The sequence below is a fragment of the Scyliorhinus canicula genome, chromosome 15, assembly GCF_902713615.1.
Source record: "Scyliorhinus canicula chromosome 15, sScyCan1.1, whole genome shotgun sequence".
NCBI classification, from domain to species: Eukaryota; Metazoa; Chordata; class Chondrichthyes; order Carcharhiniformes; family Scyliorhinidae; genus Scyliorhinus; species Scyliorhinus canicula.
In genome coordinates, this window is record NC_052160.1 from 118,597,407 (window position 1) to 118,614,667 (window position 17,261).

General features: G+C 46.2%; 1 protein-coding gene across 2 annotated transcripts in view; it reads left to right on the plus strand.

Moving 5' to 3' along the window:
• LOC119978716 (copine-8-like) overlaps positions 1–17,261 on the plus strand; it is a 789,805-nt gene that overhangs the window by 445,912 nt on the left and 326,632 nt on the right. For both annotated transcript variants that reach the window (XM_038820547.1, XM_038820548.1), the window contains exons 8-9: positions 1,930–2,033; positions 10,662–10,766. In XM_038820547.1, coding sequence (XP_038676475.1) covers positions 1,930–2,033; positions 10,662–10,766 — 209 coding nt within the window. The remainder of the gene's footprint in view (positions 1–1,929; positions 2,034–10,661; positions 10,767–17,261) is intronic.

Consider the following 17,261-nt stretch of genomic DNA (forward strand, 5'->3'; position numbering starts at 1 on the left):
GCAGACGCGGTGAGAAAGTGCAAAATGCACACCGACAGTAACATAAGGCTAGATTTGAGCCCAGGTCGCTGGTGCTGTGAAGCAGCAGTGCTAACCATGTGCCACCATGCCGCCCCATCAGCGAATGATCAACAGCCAGAGAGCTGTAGGCTATTGTCATCAGGAAAGGAGGTTCTTGAAGAAAATCAATGGTGGAAAACTAGTGAGGAAAAGAAAAGCAAATTCCATTGAAATTCTTCGCAGCTTGTTTGTGCCATTTTGTTCATTCTGACCCTTTGGGCATGACAACAAAATAAGTTCCTTTCTCTAATCGCATGCAATGATTTACTACTGCCTGGATAAATTACTCGCCTTCGTATGAATAGTTTACAAAGTACCCTGAGCCACAATTATTTTATTACCAGATACTTCTGCAGCATGTGTGTGTCCTCAGAAAAAGACTCTTGCACTTAAGGACCTCTTAAAGAGAATACCAACTGAATGTTCGAATATCTGTGTGAATAGCTTCAATTAATGTGTGTAAAGGAACCGTACCTGTATCCTGAATATTTTTAAATTGAATGAACCACTTCAAATGTTGCAGAGCTTACTTTGCACTGGCAACTTATAATGTAAAGGGCATGTTAATTGTGATTTTGTTGATAACACAGAGAAGAGCATGGAGAGAAAATATAAAAAGGTATAATTCTAAAGATTGTGCAGGAGTATAAGGACATGTTGTTTATGTGCATAGATATTGAAGGTGGCAGGACAGGTTGAGAGTACAGTTCATAAAGCATACAGCACCTTTGGCGGTATTGACAGAAGAATGCAATTTACGAGCAAAGAGGTTATTTTCAAATTGTATTATACACAAGTTCAACATCAGCTGGAGTATTGTGGCAAACTTTAGGAAGGGTGCAAAGACGTTTGCAAAAGTGAAGACAAAATTAACGAGAATGGTTCCAGGGATGAGGAACATCGGTTGTGAAAATGGCGAAGTTAGGACCGCTTTTTCTTGGAGAAGGAAAAGCTGAGAGGAGATTTGGCTGGTGGGTCAAAATCACGAGAGGTCTGGACCGAGTATTGTTCTCATTCACTTCAGGATCGAGAACGATGGCACAGATTTAAAGAAATCGGCAGAAGCAATATAAGAGAGAATGTTTTTGTGTTGTGGGTGGTTAGCGTCTGAAATGCATCAGAGAATGCACTGGATGCTGGTTCAGTGAAGGCATTCGATGTTTAAAAAGGAACAGTGTGCAGGGTTATGGGGAGAAGGTGGCAGAATAGCACTCAGTGAAAGGCCCATGTGGAGAGGCAGTGCAAACACGTTGGGCTGAATGATGTCCTTCTGCGCTATGCAGTTCGGTGATCCTGCGATAAGGCTGGCTTTATACCAGATGCTTCAGTCAATGAGTGTCGATCTGATTAACTTGGAAAAAAAATAGAACTTTATTATTTTTGGACAATTAGTCATGTAATGTCGAGGAATTTGTTTATTTCCTAGCGTTCTGAACTTGAATCTGAACAAATCAAACACAAGCTGCCATGTCAACTGTCTGTTGGTCCAACCATTGATTTTTAATGGATTTAAATTGCTTCTCAGATTTTGAAACATGACCTTGTTTGAACTGACTATTTAACAGAGGTCAGGTTAGTTCTACGCAAGCATTCAATTGCGTCACTGTCTCCTATTTCTCAAGAATTTGTTCATATGTTTTACAATTTTCTGACATGGACCTCACTCACAAAATGGCACTTTGGGTTGGAAAGTTCATGATTACTCAAGGGATGAGGTAATGGAGGTCCAATCAGAAATGTAGGCTAATGCTATCCAGGAGGCATTATATTTGTAACTTTGAGGAACTAATGGAGAGATAAAGCAATCAGTGATGATAGCCGAAAGCATTTTGCTCTTTTAAAGCCCAATATTATTTATTTCTACTGCAGGATGTTGCAACAATGCAATTCTGTGCCAATAAACTTGACAAGAAAGATTTCTTTGGGAAGTCAGATCCTTTCATGGTCTTCTACAGAAGCAATGAAGATGGAACGTAAGTATACTTTTGGAATTGTTGAAGAATTTACCAATCTTTTAAATCAATATTTATTTTTAGAAACTAGAATATTAAAATTAATGAACAACTTTTATTGTTCTGCTTGTTTCTGGCAATTGATTTCAGTATTTTTGAATGCTAAGATCTGAGAAAATTGTGTTAGAATTGGCTTTGCATTCTGACTGAGTCAGAAGGAAGTGGGTCCGAGATCCACGCCTCAATTAAAGGACATAATACAGGTGGACAGATGGGTGCAGTACTGAGGGCTGCACTGTCGGAGGTGCTGTAATAAGTACAACATAGGAACATCGGAAGTAGGAGCAGAGTAGACAACTCAGACGTACAAGCCCACTCCGCCATTCAATCAGATCATGACTGATCTCTTTTTGGTCTCAAATTCACCTCCCTGCCTGTTCCCATATCCCTTTCATCCGTTTTTAAAATCAGAAATAGATCTTTCTCCTTCTTGACACCATTTAGTGATTCAGGGCACGATTCTCCGCTCCCCACGCTGGGTGGGAGAATTGCGGGAGGGCCGTCGAATCACGACACGCCGCCCTGGCACCCCCCACGATTCTCCCACCCCCCCCAAAAATGGCGTGTCGCGTTTTTCGACAGGCCGCTCAGAGAATCGTCGCTCGCCGTTTTTCACGGCGACCGGCAATTCTCCGGCCCGGATAGGCCGAGCTGCCTGACGAACCCGGCCGGTTCACGCCAGCGCCAACCACACCTGGTCACTGCCGTCGTGAACAGCGCGTGACAGGTAAGTGTGGGGCCTGTGGGGGGCGGAGGGAGGATCGAGCACCACGGGCGTGCTCGGGAGGTGACTGGCCTGCAATCGGTGCCCACCGATCGTCGGGCCGGCGACTCTAAAAGATGCACTTGTTTCCCTCTGCCGCCCCGCAAGATCAAGCCGCCATGTCTTGCAGGGGCAGCGGAGGGGAAGACGGCAACCGCGCATGCGCGGGTTGGAGCCGGCCAACCTGCGCATGTGTGGCTGACGTCATTCCCGGCATGCTGCTTTGACGCAAGCGTCAAGGCCGGGCGTTCGGGATTCGCAAACCGCCGCTCCTAGCCCCCTGGGGCGGGGGGGGGGGGGGAGAGAGAAGGGGGAGAATAGGGTGCGAGGAGCGGCCTCCGACGCCGGAGTGAAACACTCTGGGTTTCACTCCGGCGTCGGCACTCAGTCTCCCGTTGGGAGAATCGCGTCCCCCGACTCCAATGCACTATGAGGCAGTGAATTCCACAAATTCACCACCCTCTGCGTGAAGTAGTTCCTCCTCATCTCCGTTTTAAATCTACCACATCTCGACCTACATCTGTGACCTCTCATTCTAGATTTCCCCACAGGGGGAACATTTGATCTACGTCTAATTAATTAATCCCACTTAGTATTTTATATACCTCGATCAGATCGCCTCTCGTTCTTCTAAACTCCAGTGAGTATAAACCCAAATTGTTCAATCTCTCCTCAAACGTCAATCTTTCCACCCCTGGAATCAATCTGGTGAGCCTCCTCTGAACTGCCTCCAATGCCACCAGATCCTTCCTCAAATAAGGAGACCAAAGCGGGACACAATACTCCAGATGTGGTCTCACCAACACCCTATACAATTGCAACAACACTTCTCTACTTTTATACTCCAGTCCTTTTGCAATGAAGCTAAAATTACATTTGTGTTTTTTATTACATGCTGTTCCTGCAGACCAGCTTTCTGTGATTCATAAACAAAGACACCCAGATCCCTCTGCCCAGATACATTTTGAATCTGCTTTCCATTTAGATAATAATTTGCCACACTTATTACATTCCATCTGCCAAATATTTGGCCCATTCCCATAGCCTATCTATATCCATCTGCAAACTCTATAGCTGCTCTTCACCGCCTGCTTTCCCACCTACTTTAGTATTATCCTCAAATTTTGCTATCTTACACTTTGTCACTTCTTGCGGATCATTTATGTAGATTATAAACAGTTGAGGTCCAAGGACTGACCCCTGCGGCACCCCGCTAGTTATAGTTCGCTAGCCAGAGAAAGACCCATTTATCCCAACCCTCTGTTTCCTCTGGTCAGGCAATCCTTAATCCAATCTAGTACTCTGCCCCAATCCCCTGCAATCTCACCTTTTGGATCAGTCTTTTCATGTATCATAGAATTTACAGAGCAGAAGGAGGCCATTCAGCCCATCGAGTCTGCACCGGCCCTTGGAAAAAGCACCCCACCCAAGTCCACACCTCCAACCTATCCCCGTAACCCAGCAACCCGACCCAACCTTTTTGGACACGAAGGGTCATTTATCATGGCCAATCCATCTAATTTGCACATCTTTCGACTGTGGGAGGAAACCCGAGCACCCAGAGGAAACCCACGCAGACATGGGGAGAACGTGCAGACTCCGCACAGACAGTGACTCAAACCAGGAATCGAACCTGTGACCCTGGAGCTGTAAAGCAACTGTGCTAACCACGGTGCTATCATGCTGCTTTTATCTGTACAAGCACCAATACATTCAGGATGCCATATGTGCTCCGGTTTCAGGTGGGTGTACTGTGTGGCACAGAGCACAAGTAAGCAGCAACAGGTGACAGTGACCGATGAGTAGCAGAAACCTGTTGACAGGGGATTCAACATTTCCCAGCTACAGTACCCTTGTAGTTTCAAAGAAGCATCATATCTGAATTCATCAATGTTTTATGGAGTAATTGTGAATACACAAAGGTTTCATGGCAGCTATGGGGGCGTTCATCGCCGTATGTGTGAACTTGTGCAGAAAGTTTCTCTGCATGGCTGTGAAATGAATGACAACACCATGGCATTCTGCAGTCGTGTTAATGCCAGACATTTTAACCCAGTTGGAGCATCTCAAAGATCAGAGTGCTGCTTCGAAGATTCGTATTGCAATCTTCAGCAGTCTCTCTCGCTTAGTTTCAACATGCTGGGTGAGGATAGAGAGAGCCAATAAACATGGCCTCAGCGCCCTCCGTTCTGTCAGCGGTCTGTTCCCACTCACAATAGTAGCATGCTAAGTGAACTCCAGCATGGGCATGTCTGGCGTTGATGCAGGTAAAAACTGCTGCCTCTCTCAGTGACTCGGACTCCACATGTGGATCCTCCAGCACTCCACCAGATGGGCAGAAAGCAAGCAGGACCACACATGCGGCAGAGCAGTGAAGTGATGAATTTAATTGTCACATCATCTCATAAACAAGCACAAGCAGGCAGAAGATCATTTCGATACCGAGAAGATTCCACTTATTTCACTTACTGCAACCACTGGGGAAGAATCTAGAAATAGGACATGGAACATATCAAGGGGAGGCAGAAAGGTAAAATGATAGAGCATTGCAGGTGAAGATATTGGGTTCAATTTCTTAACCGCTAAGTTTGCTGATACGAATTCGACTCGAGCAACTGTCCTCATTCATCTTGAAATAAATGATTGAGAAGTTTAGAAATCAATTCTTAAGAAAACAGTGACTTAGCAAGGGGGCTAACTTTTGTGTTATCTTATTTGCTCACCTTCAGCACAGTGGCATAGTGGTTAGCACAGTTGATTCACAGCTCCAGAGTCCCAGGTTCGATTCCGGCTTGTGTCACCGTCTGTGTGGAGTCTGCATGTTCTCCCCGTGTGTGCATGGGTTTCCTCCGGGTGGTCTGGTTTCCTCCCACAGTCCAAAGATGAGCAGGTTAGGTGGATTCGCCATGCTAAATTGCCCTTAGTGTCCAAAATTACCCTTAGTGATGGGTGGGGTTGCTGAGTTATGGGGATAGGGTGGGGATGTGGGATTGGGTAGGGGGCTCTTTCCAAGAGCCGGTGCAGACTCAATGGGCCAAATGGCCTCCTTCGGCACTGTAAATTCTATGACAATCATGTGGGATGAATTCTCCATTTTAGGCACCATTGTATAAACAAGGAAATAAATAAATATCTTTCATAATCTCAGATTGTCTCGACGTGGAAGTGGAAGCATAGCATTATTGTCACTGGACAAGTAATGGGCAATAAAAGCTGGCCTAGCCAGCGGCATCCACATCCCATACACAAATACATTTTTAAAACGTGCATCACATGCAGTGATAGTATTGGTAAATGTGCCAGCCACCAGCAGCAATAAGGTAAATAATCATGATAATCTGATTATTTATCTGATCAGATAATGTTAGCTGAGGGTCTAATATTGGCCAGGGTATTGGGAGAACTCATCTTCTGCTCTTCAAATAATGCCGTGGGGTCCTTTATCACCAGTTGAAATGAAGACAGGCCATCTCGTCTGACATCCCCAACCACGGTGCAGTACTCCCCTGAGGATTGCTCGGAATGGTCCATCTCGATTATGTTCTTTAATTGTGGAATGGACTGAGTGACGAAGACAGAACTCTATTCCAAGGCTACCACAATTCCCTCTGAGCCTTCCTATTCTCCTCTACTCTTGGAAAGACTTTACTCAAGTTGACTTGTGTGTGATATTGAAAACAATTATTTGGCTGCTAGTCCGCCAAAGGAAGCATTTCCTCAGGATTAATCTGCCTGGATTTTCACCATCACGGGGAGGTGTCATGGTGAAGATCCCATAAATGTTGAAATCCTGCCCCTGCACACGGCATTATCCATCTTTGCAGGGGTGGGCATGAGTCGTGGAGACAGCTGATCATTTAAATCACCAGCTGCCTCCATTAAGGTGGGACTTTGGAAGAACAGGAGTGTGGAATTTGGAGTATGCCAATTTTAACAGGTAAGAGGAGGTCTAAACTTGGTGGATTACTTTGGATATCCAGGGTGCACCTTTGGAGACAAAAGGTACCCCTTTGGATAAGGCTCTGGGATAGCTTTGGGAGAGCTAAGGCACCCTTTTGGAGAATAATGGTACTCTTTGGGATTATGAAAAGTGAATTTGATAATACACTTTTTTACACACAAACTCTTTTGAACTGTCAAGTTGTAAAAGAGGTGTCCAGCTGTCCAGGAGATGTCCATCTGTCCAGCAGGTGTCCTGTTTACTAGGCAACCACCCACTGACCAGGTGCTGTCCCACCTCGAAAATTTGTCAAAGCTACCAAGGAAGTATTAAAGCTTTCAAGGAACTGACCAAGGATACTCGGTGAATTGGCATGGAGGGGGTAAGGGAAACATGTGGTTGCTGGCATGGATTGGTATGAGTTGGCAAAATTGGCATTTGTGGTATCAGGGCATTGGAGGTGAGTAGAGGGGCATTAAGTTGACAACAAAGTATGAGAGGCCATAGAAGGTGGTTGGGAGGCATGACGTAATAGAGATTTTCATTGATTGGGCATAGGGAGTGTAAGGGGTGGAGGGATGCTTTGTGTTGTATCGTTGTTTACTACTAAACACAGTGCCAAGTCACGGTGGTCGGCCTCGCGTCCAGCCTGCTTCCGTGCCTTACAGCCTGGGAATTTGTTCTGGGGTTATCCAAATCTCCTCTAACGGAGAATCTCAGCTGCATGGGGCCATTTGTAAAGATTGGTTTTGCTGAGCCGTGAAATTACCCGACTGTGTGATTTCGATTCAGGGGCAAAAGTCTGGACCAATATCTACCAAAATAACCATTAGTGTCAGATCAGAGTGATTGGAAATGCCATGAGGCAAACGGTAGAACAGAATAGGAAACCCCCAGTTGGAGCATAAGACACAGATGTCTTCTATTGTCCAAATACTTGTGGTTTCCTGGAACCATGTGTAACTCACATGCAGTGTGTTTATTTTGGTACAATTACACAGATTTTTCCCTATGTTTATAGTCTCTAGTAACATGTCTTCCAGACAGTGAAGTTCAGAGTCATATAATACAGAAGGTGGTAATTCTTCCCTATAATAGAGTTATTCAATTAGCACCACTCACCTGTTGTTTCCCTGTAGCCCTGAAAATATTTAATGTTTAAGCATTTACTCAACTCCCTTTATCAGTTGCCATTGAATCCATTTCCACTACCCTTTTAGGCAATGCACTCCAGATTACAACAACTCACTGCATTGTCATGTCACCCTGGCAAGTGTGCAGTCAATTCCAGCCTCACTGACCCGGAGTCGCAACACAGGTAAAATTAGATTTGATTTAAAATACCCAAGGTCCATGGCTAAGTCCAATAAACTGCAGTCACCGGGTTTGTAACTTTAACACAAATAACCTTTTATTATCTACAGTATTATAATTAAATAGACATAAAATGTAACTGACCATCTAATACCTCTTTCCCAAATCACCCTTCCTAATTACTCTATATCTATCTATATCTGTCCATGTATATGTATATATATATACATACACACACACACACACACACACATACATACATACATACATACATACATACATACATACATACATACACACACAATGGCAAAGTGGTTAGCACCCCTGCCTCACAGCACCAGGGACATTCCGGCCTTGGGTCATATCTGTGTGGAGTTTGAAGGTTCTCCCCATGTCTGTGTGGGTTTCCTCTGGGTGCTCCGGTTTCTTCCCACAGTCCAAAGGTGTGCAGTTTAGGTGGATTAGCCATGCTAAGTTGGCGCTTAGTGTCGAGGGATGTGCAGGTCAGGTGGGGGAGTAAGCTTAGATGGGGTGCTCTTTCAGAGGATTGATGCAGACTCGATGGGCCGAATGGCCTCCTTCTACACTGTAGTAATTATATGGTTCTAAACAACCCAGAGTGAAAAGGTAAAGAAAATATTATTAAAATAAAAGGATAAAGATATTTGATACACTAGGATGATTTCCGGTTAGTGTCTCTCAAAACTTCAGCTTTCGTTTTGATATTTCTTCCTTCTGGACTTGATGGTTTTCTCTGGCAAGATTGTCTATCTTCTCTGCAGACTCCACATCATTCCAAGTTCATAGCAAAGGATGTGCCAGACACTCTCTGCTGTCAGAACAATAAAGGAGTTCTTTCACTTCAGTAGGCAAGAGAGAGAAAGATATCTTTCCTTTCACTTCCAAGGTCTAAGCACTTCTGCCAAGTTCTCTCAGAAAACATCACGCAGAAACCAATCACTGATCATTGTCAGGCACAACACTGTGCCTGGCCAACCTATTTATTGCTAGTTAACCAATTGATCTACCTTCCTCCAAAACTGGTTCCTTAAGATTCACCCAATGCCGAGGAATCTGGCCTCTTTTCTCCAAAAGCAAAACGTGCTGTTTCAACTGAGTCTTCTGCTTAAAGGCACATCCCAATTATTGGTCCATGGACCAAAAATAATGAAACAAAAGAAATGGGAACAAACAAAATAAACAGGAAGGACATTTACATTATTTTAAAGTTAGTATGAGATTATCAAACTATTAGAAAGTACTATCGGTACATCAATGTGAAAATAGATTATCTTTGAAAAACCATCTGGCATATGTTCAGAAATTGTTTCTCAAAGTTGCAGTACTCAAAAAAGAGAACAATATAGCCTGGAATGTATAATAACCATTGAACTGTGTTCTGTGGCCATGACTCATCTTTCATTCTCACTCCACAGTATAAATATTTCCCACTTTCTCTGCCTGTTGGCTTTGACAAGGAGTCATCGGACTCGAAACGTTAGCTCTTTTCTCTCCCTACAGATGCAGCATCTGAGATTTTCCAGCATTTTCCCTTTTGTTTCAGATTCCAGCATCCGCAGTAATTTGCTTTTCTCCAGTATTGAACTGTGTGCACGTTAATTGGCCCATCTTCCTTTCAGATAAAAATTAATCTAGACTTAGACTGTAGGGAAAAACTCTGAAATAACTCTCTATTTTGATGAATCCTGAGAGTAATTTAGTGCCCACCTGAACCATGAAAATTGGCAAATGTAAACTCTACCTTTAACATATGGCTACCCCTTGGCACTGCACTGGAGACAAATTGCCACTAAATTCTGAAGCCATTAATTGTTCGAATACCCAAGTTAAGTGGGGTCTTCTGTTAATTAAAACATATATATTGAAATATAGCAATGCCATTAATCAAGTAGTGAACTAGAATTCTTGAAATGAACTTCCTTTTGAACCATTATGTGATTTTTTTTCTCTCAATAGCAGAGCAAGAGAGTTTAAGGAAAATATATTCTGTCAAAAGTATTTCTTCAAACTGTTCAATTTAAAGAAACTAATCATTCATTTCCACGCACCCCACGACTCCCCAAGCTGCCCGAGCTGGGAAACGTTTATATCTGTCATCGGAAGATAACATCCAAAAGAGACAAACGTTTTCATCCTCAATTGTTGCTAAATCAGAACCGTGGCCATTTCAAACCACTGTCTCATGAATAAGTCTACGTTATTGATCTAGGATGGCACCAGGAGTCAAACTTATGTAATTCTGGTGCAACGTTAATGCTGAGGCCACATCTTTCATCAGCATCAAAATTTGATTTGAATACAATCCAAATGTATTCAAAATACATTTGAACGAGATCTTAGAAGCTCGGACAATATTCTTTATATCTAAATTATATCCGTGCTCCTTTAACAGGAATAAGAAAACTAACTGCAATTTTGGCAACCTTGCAAAACTCTCCACAAGGAATCAGCATAATTGCTGCTGTTGCTCTTTAGTATCCTGAAAAATAATATATCACCAAAAAAATAACATGTATTATATATACATTTTATTATGTATTTCTATTTTCAGCTTCACAATTTGCCATAAAACAGAGGTGGTGAAAAATACCTTGAATCCTGTGTGGCTGCAGTTCTGTATTCCAGTGCGTGCCCTCTGCAATGGTGACTACGACAGGTAAGTTAATGTAATTGTACCTTTTGCAATGTGATACATGGGATCAGTGCACAAGAGAAAATGATTAACTGGCATGTTCAGTCCAATTAAGGGTATCTTTACAGTGTAATTGGTCATAATTGAAAATGAAGAAAATTAATTAAGGTGATGCTGTCTTTGATTTAATTATAGTTTAAATAAATAGTTTCAGTCTCAACATTATCACGTAGTCAACTTTATACAGCAATCCCCACCACCCTCACTCAGATTTATTCATGTTACAGCAACACTGGGTGCTACTACTTTGAAACACGTAGTTATTGATAAGTGGAAATGGAGTGATGATCCGCCATTTTTTCTTTGACAATTTTCCATTTTTTTGCTGTGCTATTGAGGGTTCAAGAAAATAAAGTTGGTGAGCTGAAGGTACAAATACACAGAAGTAAAACATAGAATCATAGAATTTACAGTGCAGTAGGAGGCCATTCGGCCCATCAAATCTGCACCGGCTCTTGAAAGAGCACCCTACTCAAGCCCACAGCTCTATGCTATCCCCGTGATCCAGTAACCCCATCTGAAGATGGTGTGGTGATAACAGAGATCTGGCTCTTAATGTGTGGGACTGGGAACAAAATATTCCTGGGTACAAGGTGTTCAGGAAAGATGGGAAAGGAAGGAAAGGAGGCGGGGTGACAATGTTGGCGAGGTGGCGGTGTACTGGAATTGTAATTTGACTAGAAATCCAGAGACACCGGTTAATGCTCTGAGGGAGGGGGGTTTGAATCCCAACATGACAGCTGATAGAGTTTAAGTTTAATTAATTAAATTTGGTATTGAAAATCTAGTCTCAGTAATAGTGCCCTGAAGCTATCATTGATTGTTTTAAAATCCCAGGGCGCGATTCTCCGCCCCCCATGCCGGGTGGGAGAATTGCGGGAGGGCATCCCGACATTTTTCACGCCCTCCCGCTATTCACCCCACGCCCGACCCACGGCACGAATCGGCGCTCACCGTTTTTTACGGCGAGCGGCGATTCTCTGAGGCCGATGGGCCGAGTGGCGGCCCTTCACGCCCGTTTCACCACGGCAGCAAACACACCTGCTCGCCTCCATCGTGAAACGGGCGCCAGATGCCCGTTTGGGAGATCTAGAGGCCCGATTGGCACGGGAGAACCATGACTGTGTTCAGGAGGGGACAGGCCCGCGATCGGTGCCCACCGATCGCCGGGCCAGTGTCCAAAACAGACGCACTCTTTCCCCTCCGCCGCCTGGCAAGATCAAGCCGCCACGTCTTGCCGGGCGGCTGAGGAGAAAGACGCCAACTGGGCATGCGCGGGTTGGCGTTGTCCAACCAGCGCATACGCGGCTGATGTTATCGGCCGCGTCAGCCGCCGTAATACTTGACGTGCGGCCTTGACGGCCGTCGTCAAGGCCGCGCCGCCGTGACACACGGGGCCGCACTCCTAGCCCCGCCCGGGGGGAGAATCGGCCCTGGTAGAGGCCGTGAAGGCTGCCATGGGTCACGGCCTGTCCCACGGCAGCCTTTACGATTCTCCGCATTTGCAGAGAATCGCGCCCCCAGTCTTTTCACGAATGTACTTTACGGAAGGAAACCTGATACACTTACCTGGTATGACCTACATGTTACTCCAGATGAACAGCAGCCGTTGAATCTTAATTGCTCTTCAAAATGACCTAGTTAGACATGACATTCAAGGGCAATTATGGATTGGCAACAAACAGTCTGTTAAAATTGGTACTGCAAATTGCGTAGCCTCTGGAAATCTAGTAAGAAGTCTTACAACACCAGGTTAAAGTCCAACAGGTTTGTTTCAAACACGAGCTTTCGGAGCACGGCTCCTTCTTCAGGTGACCTGAAGAAGGAGCCGTGCTCCGAAAGCTCGTGTTTGAAACAAACCTGTTGGACTTTAACCTGGTGTTGTAAGACTTCTTACTGTGCTCACCCCAGTCCAACGCCGGCATCTCCACATCTGGAAATCTAAGCCAGGCAGGTATTCAGAGCCTCAAGATGATAACTAATTTGACTATGGACATTCACAGCCGGCCAAGCAATTGTCACATCACTTTATTAAAGGATGGATCATCAACAATTAAACTGTAGAATTCGAGCTGACTCATCTTTCTGTTTCACCATGGACAAACAAAATATTGAAAGTCAATGTGTGTTGGACAAATGTGAAAGGGATCCCATCGATCCAACATGATATTATGATTGTTTCTAATCCAAACTAGACAGGATAAATTTCAGTCAAATAACAATACAGGATATAACATCAACAGACTACCTTGCTATGGACAAAGGATTTTGAATTTGTAGACGTCACATAATGTCTGCTTTTAGAATAACAAAAGCTGCTTGCAGAGTTCCATAAAAGTGGAAGTCATTGAGCCAGCTGCAGGTCAACAACACAGCTAAGGTAATGAACAGCAACACCCTAAATGTGGAAGAAGGACTCTCCCCAACCTGGGGCGAAATTCTCCGGCCCAACGCAGGGTCGGAGAATCGGCCAGCTGCGGCGTTAATCCCGCTCCCGCCGGGTTTTTTATTCTCCGAGCGGCCTAAAAACCGGCGTTGTGCAAATCCCGCCGGCAGCCTCTGAAAACAGCTGGCGCCAGCGGGATGTCATTGATTTTTTACTTTCAACAAATCTCCGGCCCCGATGGGCCGAAGTCCCGCCGACGTGGCCACGGGTCACGTCGGCGAAAAACAGAGTAGCTTTAAAACGGCGTCAACCATTGATGATGGTTGACGCCGTTCAGTGACCTAGGGCGGGGCGGGGGGGGGGTGTGGCGTTAGTGGGGGCGGGGGGGTGCGGCGTTAGTGGGGGGGGTGCGGCGTTAGTGGGGGGGTGCGGCGGCGTTAGTGGGGGGGGTGCGGCGTTAGTGGGGGGGGTGCGGCGTTAGTCGGGGGGTGATGCGTTAGTGGGGGGGTGCGGCGTTAGTGGGGGGGGTGCGGCGTTAGTGGGGGGGGTGCGGCGTTAGTGGGGGGGTGCGGCGTTAGTGGGGGGGTGCGGCGTTAGTGGGGGGGTGCGGCGTTAGTGGGGGGGGGTGCGGTGTTCGTGGGGGGGGTGCGGTGTTAGTGGGGGGCGGCGTTAGTGGGAGGGTGCGGCGTTTGGGGGGGAGGGGTGGGTGCATCGTTTGGGGGGTGCGGCGTTTGGGGGGGCTCCCTTCTCCTCCCCCCCCCAAACGTCGGGTCTCTCCCTTCTCCTCCCCCCCCCCAACACCGAGTCTCTCTCTTCTCCCCCCCCAAACGCCGGGTCTCTCTCTTCTCCTCCCCCCCCCCCCCCAAACGCCGAGTCTCTCTCTTCCCCCCCCCCAAACGCCGGGTCTCTCTCTTCTCCCCCCCCCCCCAAACGCCGGGTCTCTCTCTTCTCCCCCCCCAAACGCCGGGTCTCTCTCTTCTCTCCCCCCCCCCCAAACGCCGGGACTCTCTCTCCCCACCACACAAACGCCGGGACTCGCCACTTCCGCAGCGGGTGAAACTGACGCGTATCGCGTCAGTCCGCTGCTGGCCCTTTCGGGAACGGAGATTACCGGCTTAAAAGAAGGCCCTGACGCCGGAGTCATCCGCACCGCTTTTTCCCGCCGGAAATGGGCGTCACGTCGGTCCGCGGAGAATTTCGCCCCAGGTCGCAGAGAACCAACCCCCTGGAATGTCAACAGCAGAAAGCCTCGCAGCTTTCTGGAAAACCTCTGCTTAAAAGACCTTCCCTTCACTAAAAACATCTACTCTTGAAGAAACTGCAGGCCTGCCAACTGAGAAAATGATACATTCTAAATATATTGTTGATTTCTTCATCTGTATCTAATCTCTTTGCGAGTGATGGTGTGAGTCGAATGAGTGAGCCATCACATTTTAAACCTGTAGGGGGTAATAAATCACCTTCTTTATTTTTAAACTATTAAAATTGCTTCCTGCAAACCAGATTCATTGTGAACACACAAATTCTTTATATGACACCAGCCCACCAAGGAAGGATGCATTACTGATTCTGAGGAATGAGTGGATCAAGTGTCAATAGGGAAACATTCCAGGAACCATGATCATTGTATCATAAGGTGAATCATGAAAAAGGACAAGGAGTAAACTGGAATAAAAATACTTAATTTTAGGACTGTCCGTTTCATTGGAATGAGAACAGATTTTTCCAAGTTACATTGGGGTCAAAGATTACCAGGCAAAGCTGCAACAGAACAATTAACTTTCTTTGAAGAGGAGATGGTTCAGGCATATTTGAGATACGTTTTAACAAGGGGGAAAGGTAGAAGAACCACAGCCAGAGCTCCCTGGAGAATCGAAGAGCCAGAAAGTTCCCGAGTTCCCGATGGCGTGGTTCTCTCATGGTTCTACCCATCGGAAACTCGGCTTGGCGGCTGCGGACTCAGCTCGCGACCGCCCTGATGGGGGGATGGGATCGTTCACAGGGGTGTCCCCTGGATGGCCAGGCTACCGATCGGGGAGCCACCTATCCATAGGCACGCGCGATCTGGGGGAGCCTATGTTTTTGGTGCCAGTGCGCGATGTGGGTTGGCCATGTCACATGGGGCGGCTGACGCAGGCCGCCGCCGTGCGCTTGCGCGGACCCTCAATTGGAAGTGCAGGGCCCCGTCCCGGCAGCCGGAGCTGCAAGGACTACTCCAGGGCCAAGCTAGCCCCCTGCATGTCGGAGAATCACCCTGGACTTTCTCCAGCTAAGTCCAGAGTGATTTGTGCACGCTTTTTCACAGACGTGGGGACATAGCCCCATTATTGAAGAATCCCGCCCCTTATCTTTATACATGACAGATTAAAATTCCAATAGAAATATGAAACTCTTTTCTCTTTTCAATCTTTGCCATTTTTGGCATTTTACTGTGCTTTGCTGTTTGGGAAAGAATCCTGGCGATGAAATTGAATTCTACTCCTTGAAATTGCTCACTTCGACCAAATCATTCCCAACCATTTCTGTATTCATTATTTTAACTGAACAAATGAGATAATTTCTAAGGTAACTTTGACACTACCCGAAAACCCTAAACTGATAGCACGTACAACTATGATTATTCACTGGAATAAATTGTTTTAGTTTCATTGTGATTGTTATGCTTTGCTTCCACATTTAAGTTGAGTTTATTTCGTCCTTTGACTGAGTTCTGTTTCTTCCTTTGAGTATTCTACTCTGGAGAAGATATTTTACTCACTAAGCTCTTGCTGTGTGGCCAGTTGTGCCACTATTTTTACATTTGCTGTCCTTGCTCCAGCAATCAGCCTGTGAATGGCTTGTTTTTGCACAGCGATGACATGCCTATTGCTGGATAGATTTCTTCCGACCAGCAGGCAGTATATGGATTCCCGTGCTTGCTTTGAGCTGTGAAGCCTCTGAGCTGTGAGTTCCATTGAAACAGCAACATCCAATGCACACTTCAGATTTCGATTACGTTGCGTTTATAACCCCCTGTGCAAGGCCTCATTTTTCAAATTACACACTAAACGATCTCTAACTGTGTCATCTAATGAATTGTAAGATTCACAAAGGTCTGCAAGTCACTTGAGGGTTGATTCCAACCAACTGCACAACATTTTCACCTCCTACAGATTCCGATGATTAGAAGGAAACCTCATTGCAATAACCAAGGGCTTTGGTAAATAATGATCATCTAATATTTTTGCCAGTTTTTGATACACCTTGGCGGGATTCTCCGAGCTCCGTGCCAAAATCGGGATCGGTGCGGGGGCGGAGAATGCCCACGATCAGGTCCGACGCGAGACGCGATTCTCTGGCGACCGGAGAGTGGTGCCAGTCGCGCGCATATGGTCGGGCCGCCACCGGTCGGGGGCCATTGACAGAGACCCGCGCAGCGATTCTCCGCAGTTGACCGGCCGAATTCCCACCGAGTTCTGCTGAGTCCCGCCGGCATGGTTCCGGGAGGCGGGGGAGGATCAGACTCCCGGGGGGGGACCTCCACGATGGGCAAGCTCGCGATCAGGGCAACCAATCGACGGGCACGTGCATTCCGGGGGGCGGGGGGGGGGGGGGGGGCTATCTTCTTCCATGACGGAACACTGTAGGGCTCCGCCATGTTGCGTGGTGCCGGCCGAAAATGCTGGGGCCTGTATCAGCAGCCGGAGCTGAGTGAAGCACTCCAGCACCATGCTGGCCCCCTGTGGGTTGCAGAATCGCTGGGCCAAGAGGCCCGTTAACGGCGGCGTGAAATACTCCGATGTTTACGCCGGTGTCAACACTTTTCCGCAATTTTGGAGAATCCCGGCCCTTATCTCTGGACACTTAACTATCTTCGCAAATTTAAAGATCTGCTTCTGATTGTACTTAAGAATACTTTAATCTCTTCCAATATTTTGTTGGCTTGGGTATAATAATGGAAACTCTCAATCTGGCTTCTAGTGTCGGAGTAGTCATGAAAAGAGTCCATCATGCCAAAATTGCCTACTATTTCCATGGTGTCGGAATGCTCTTATTCATTGCCTAATTCAATGATCTAGTTCATTCAAGATGAA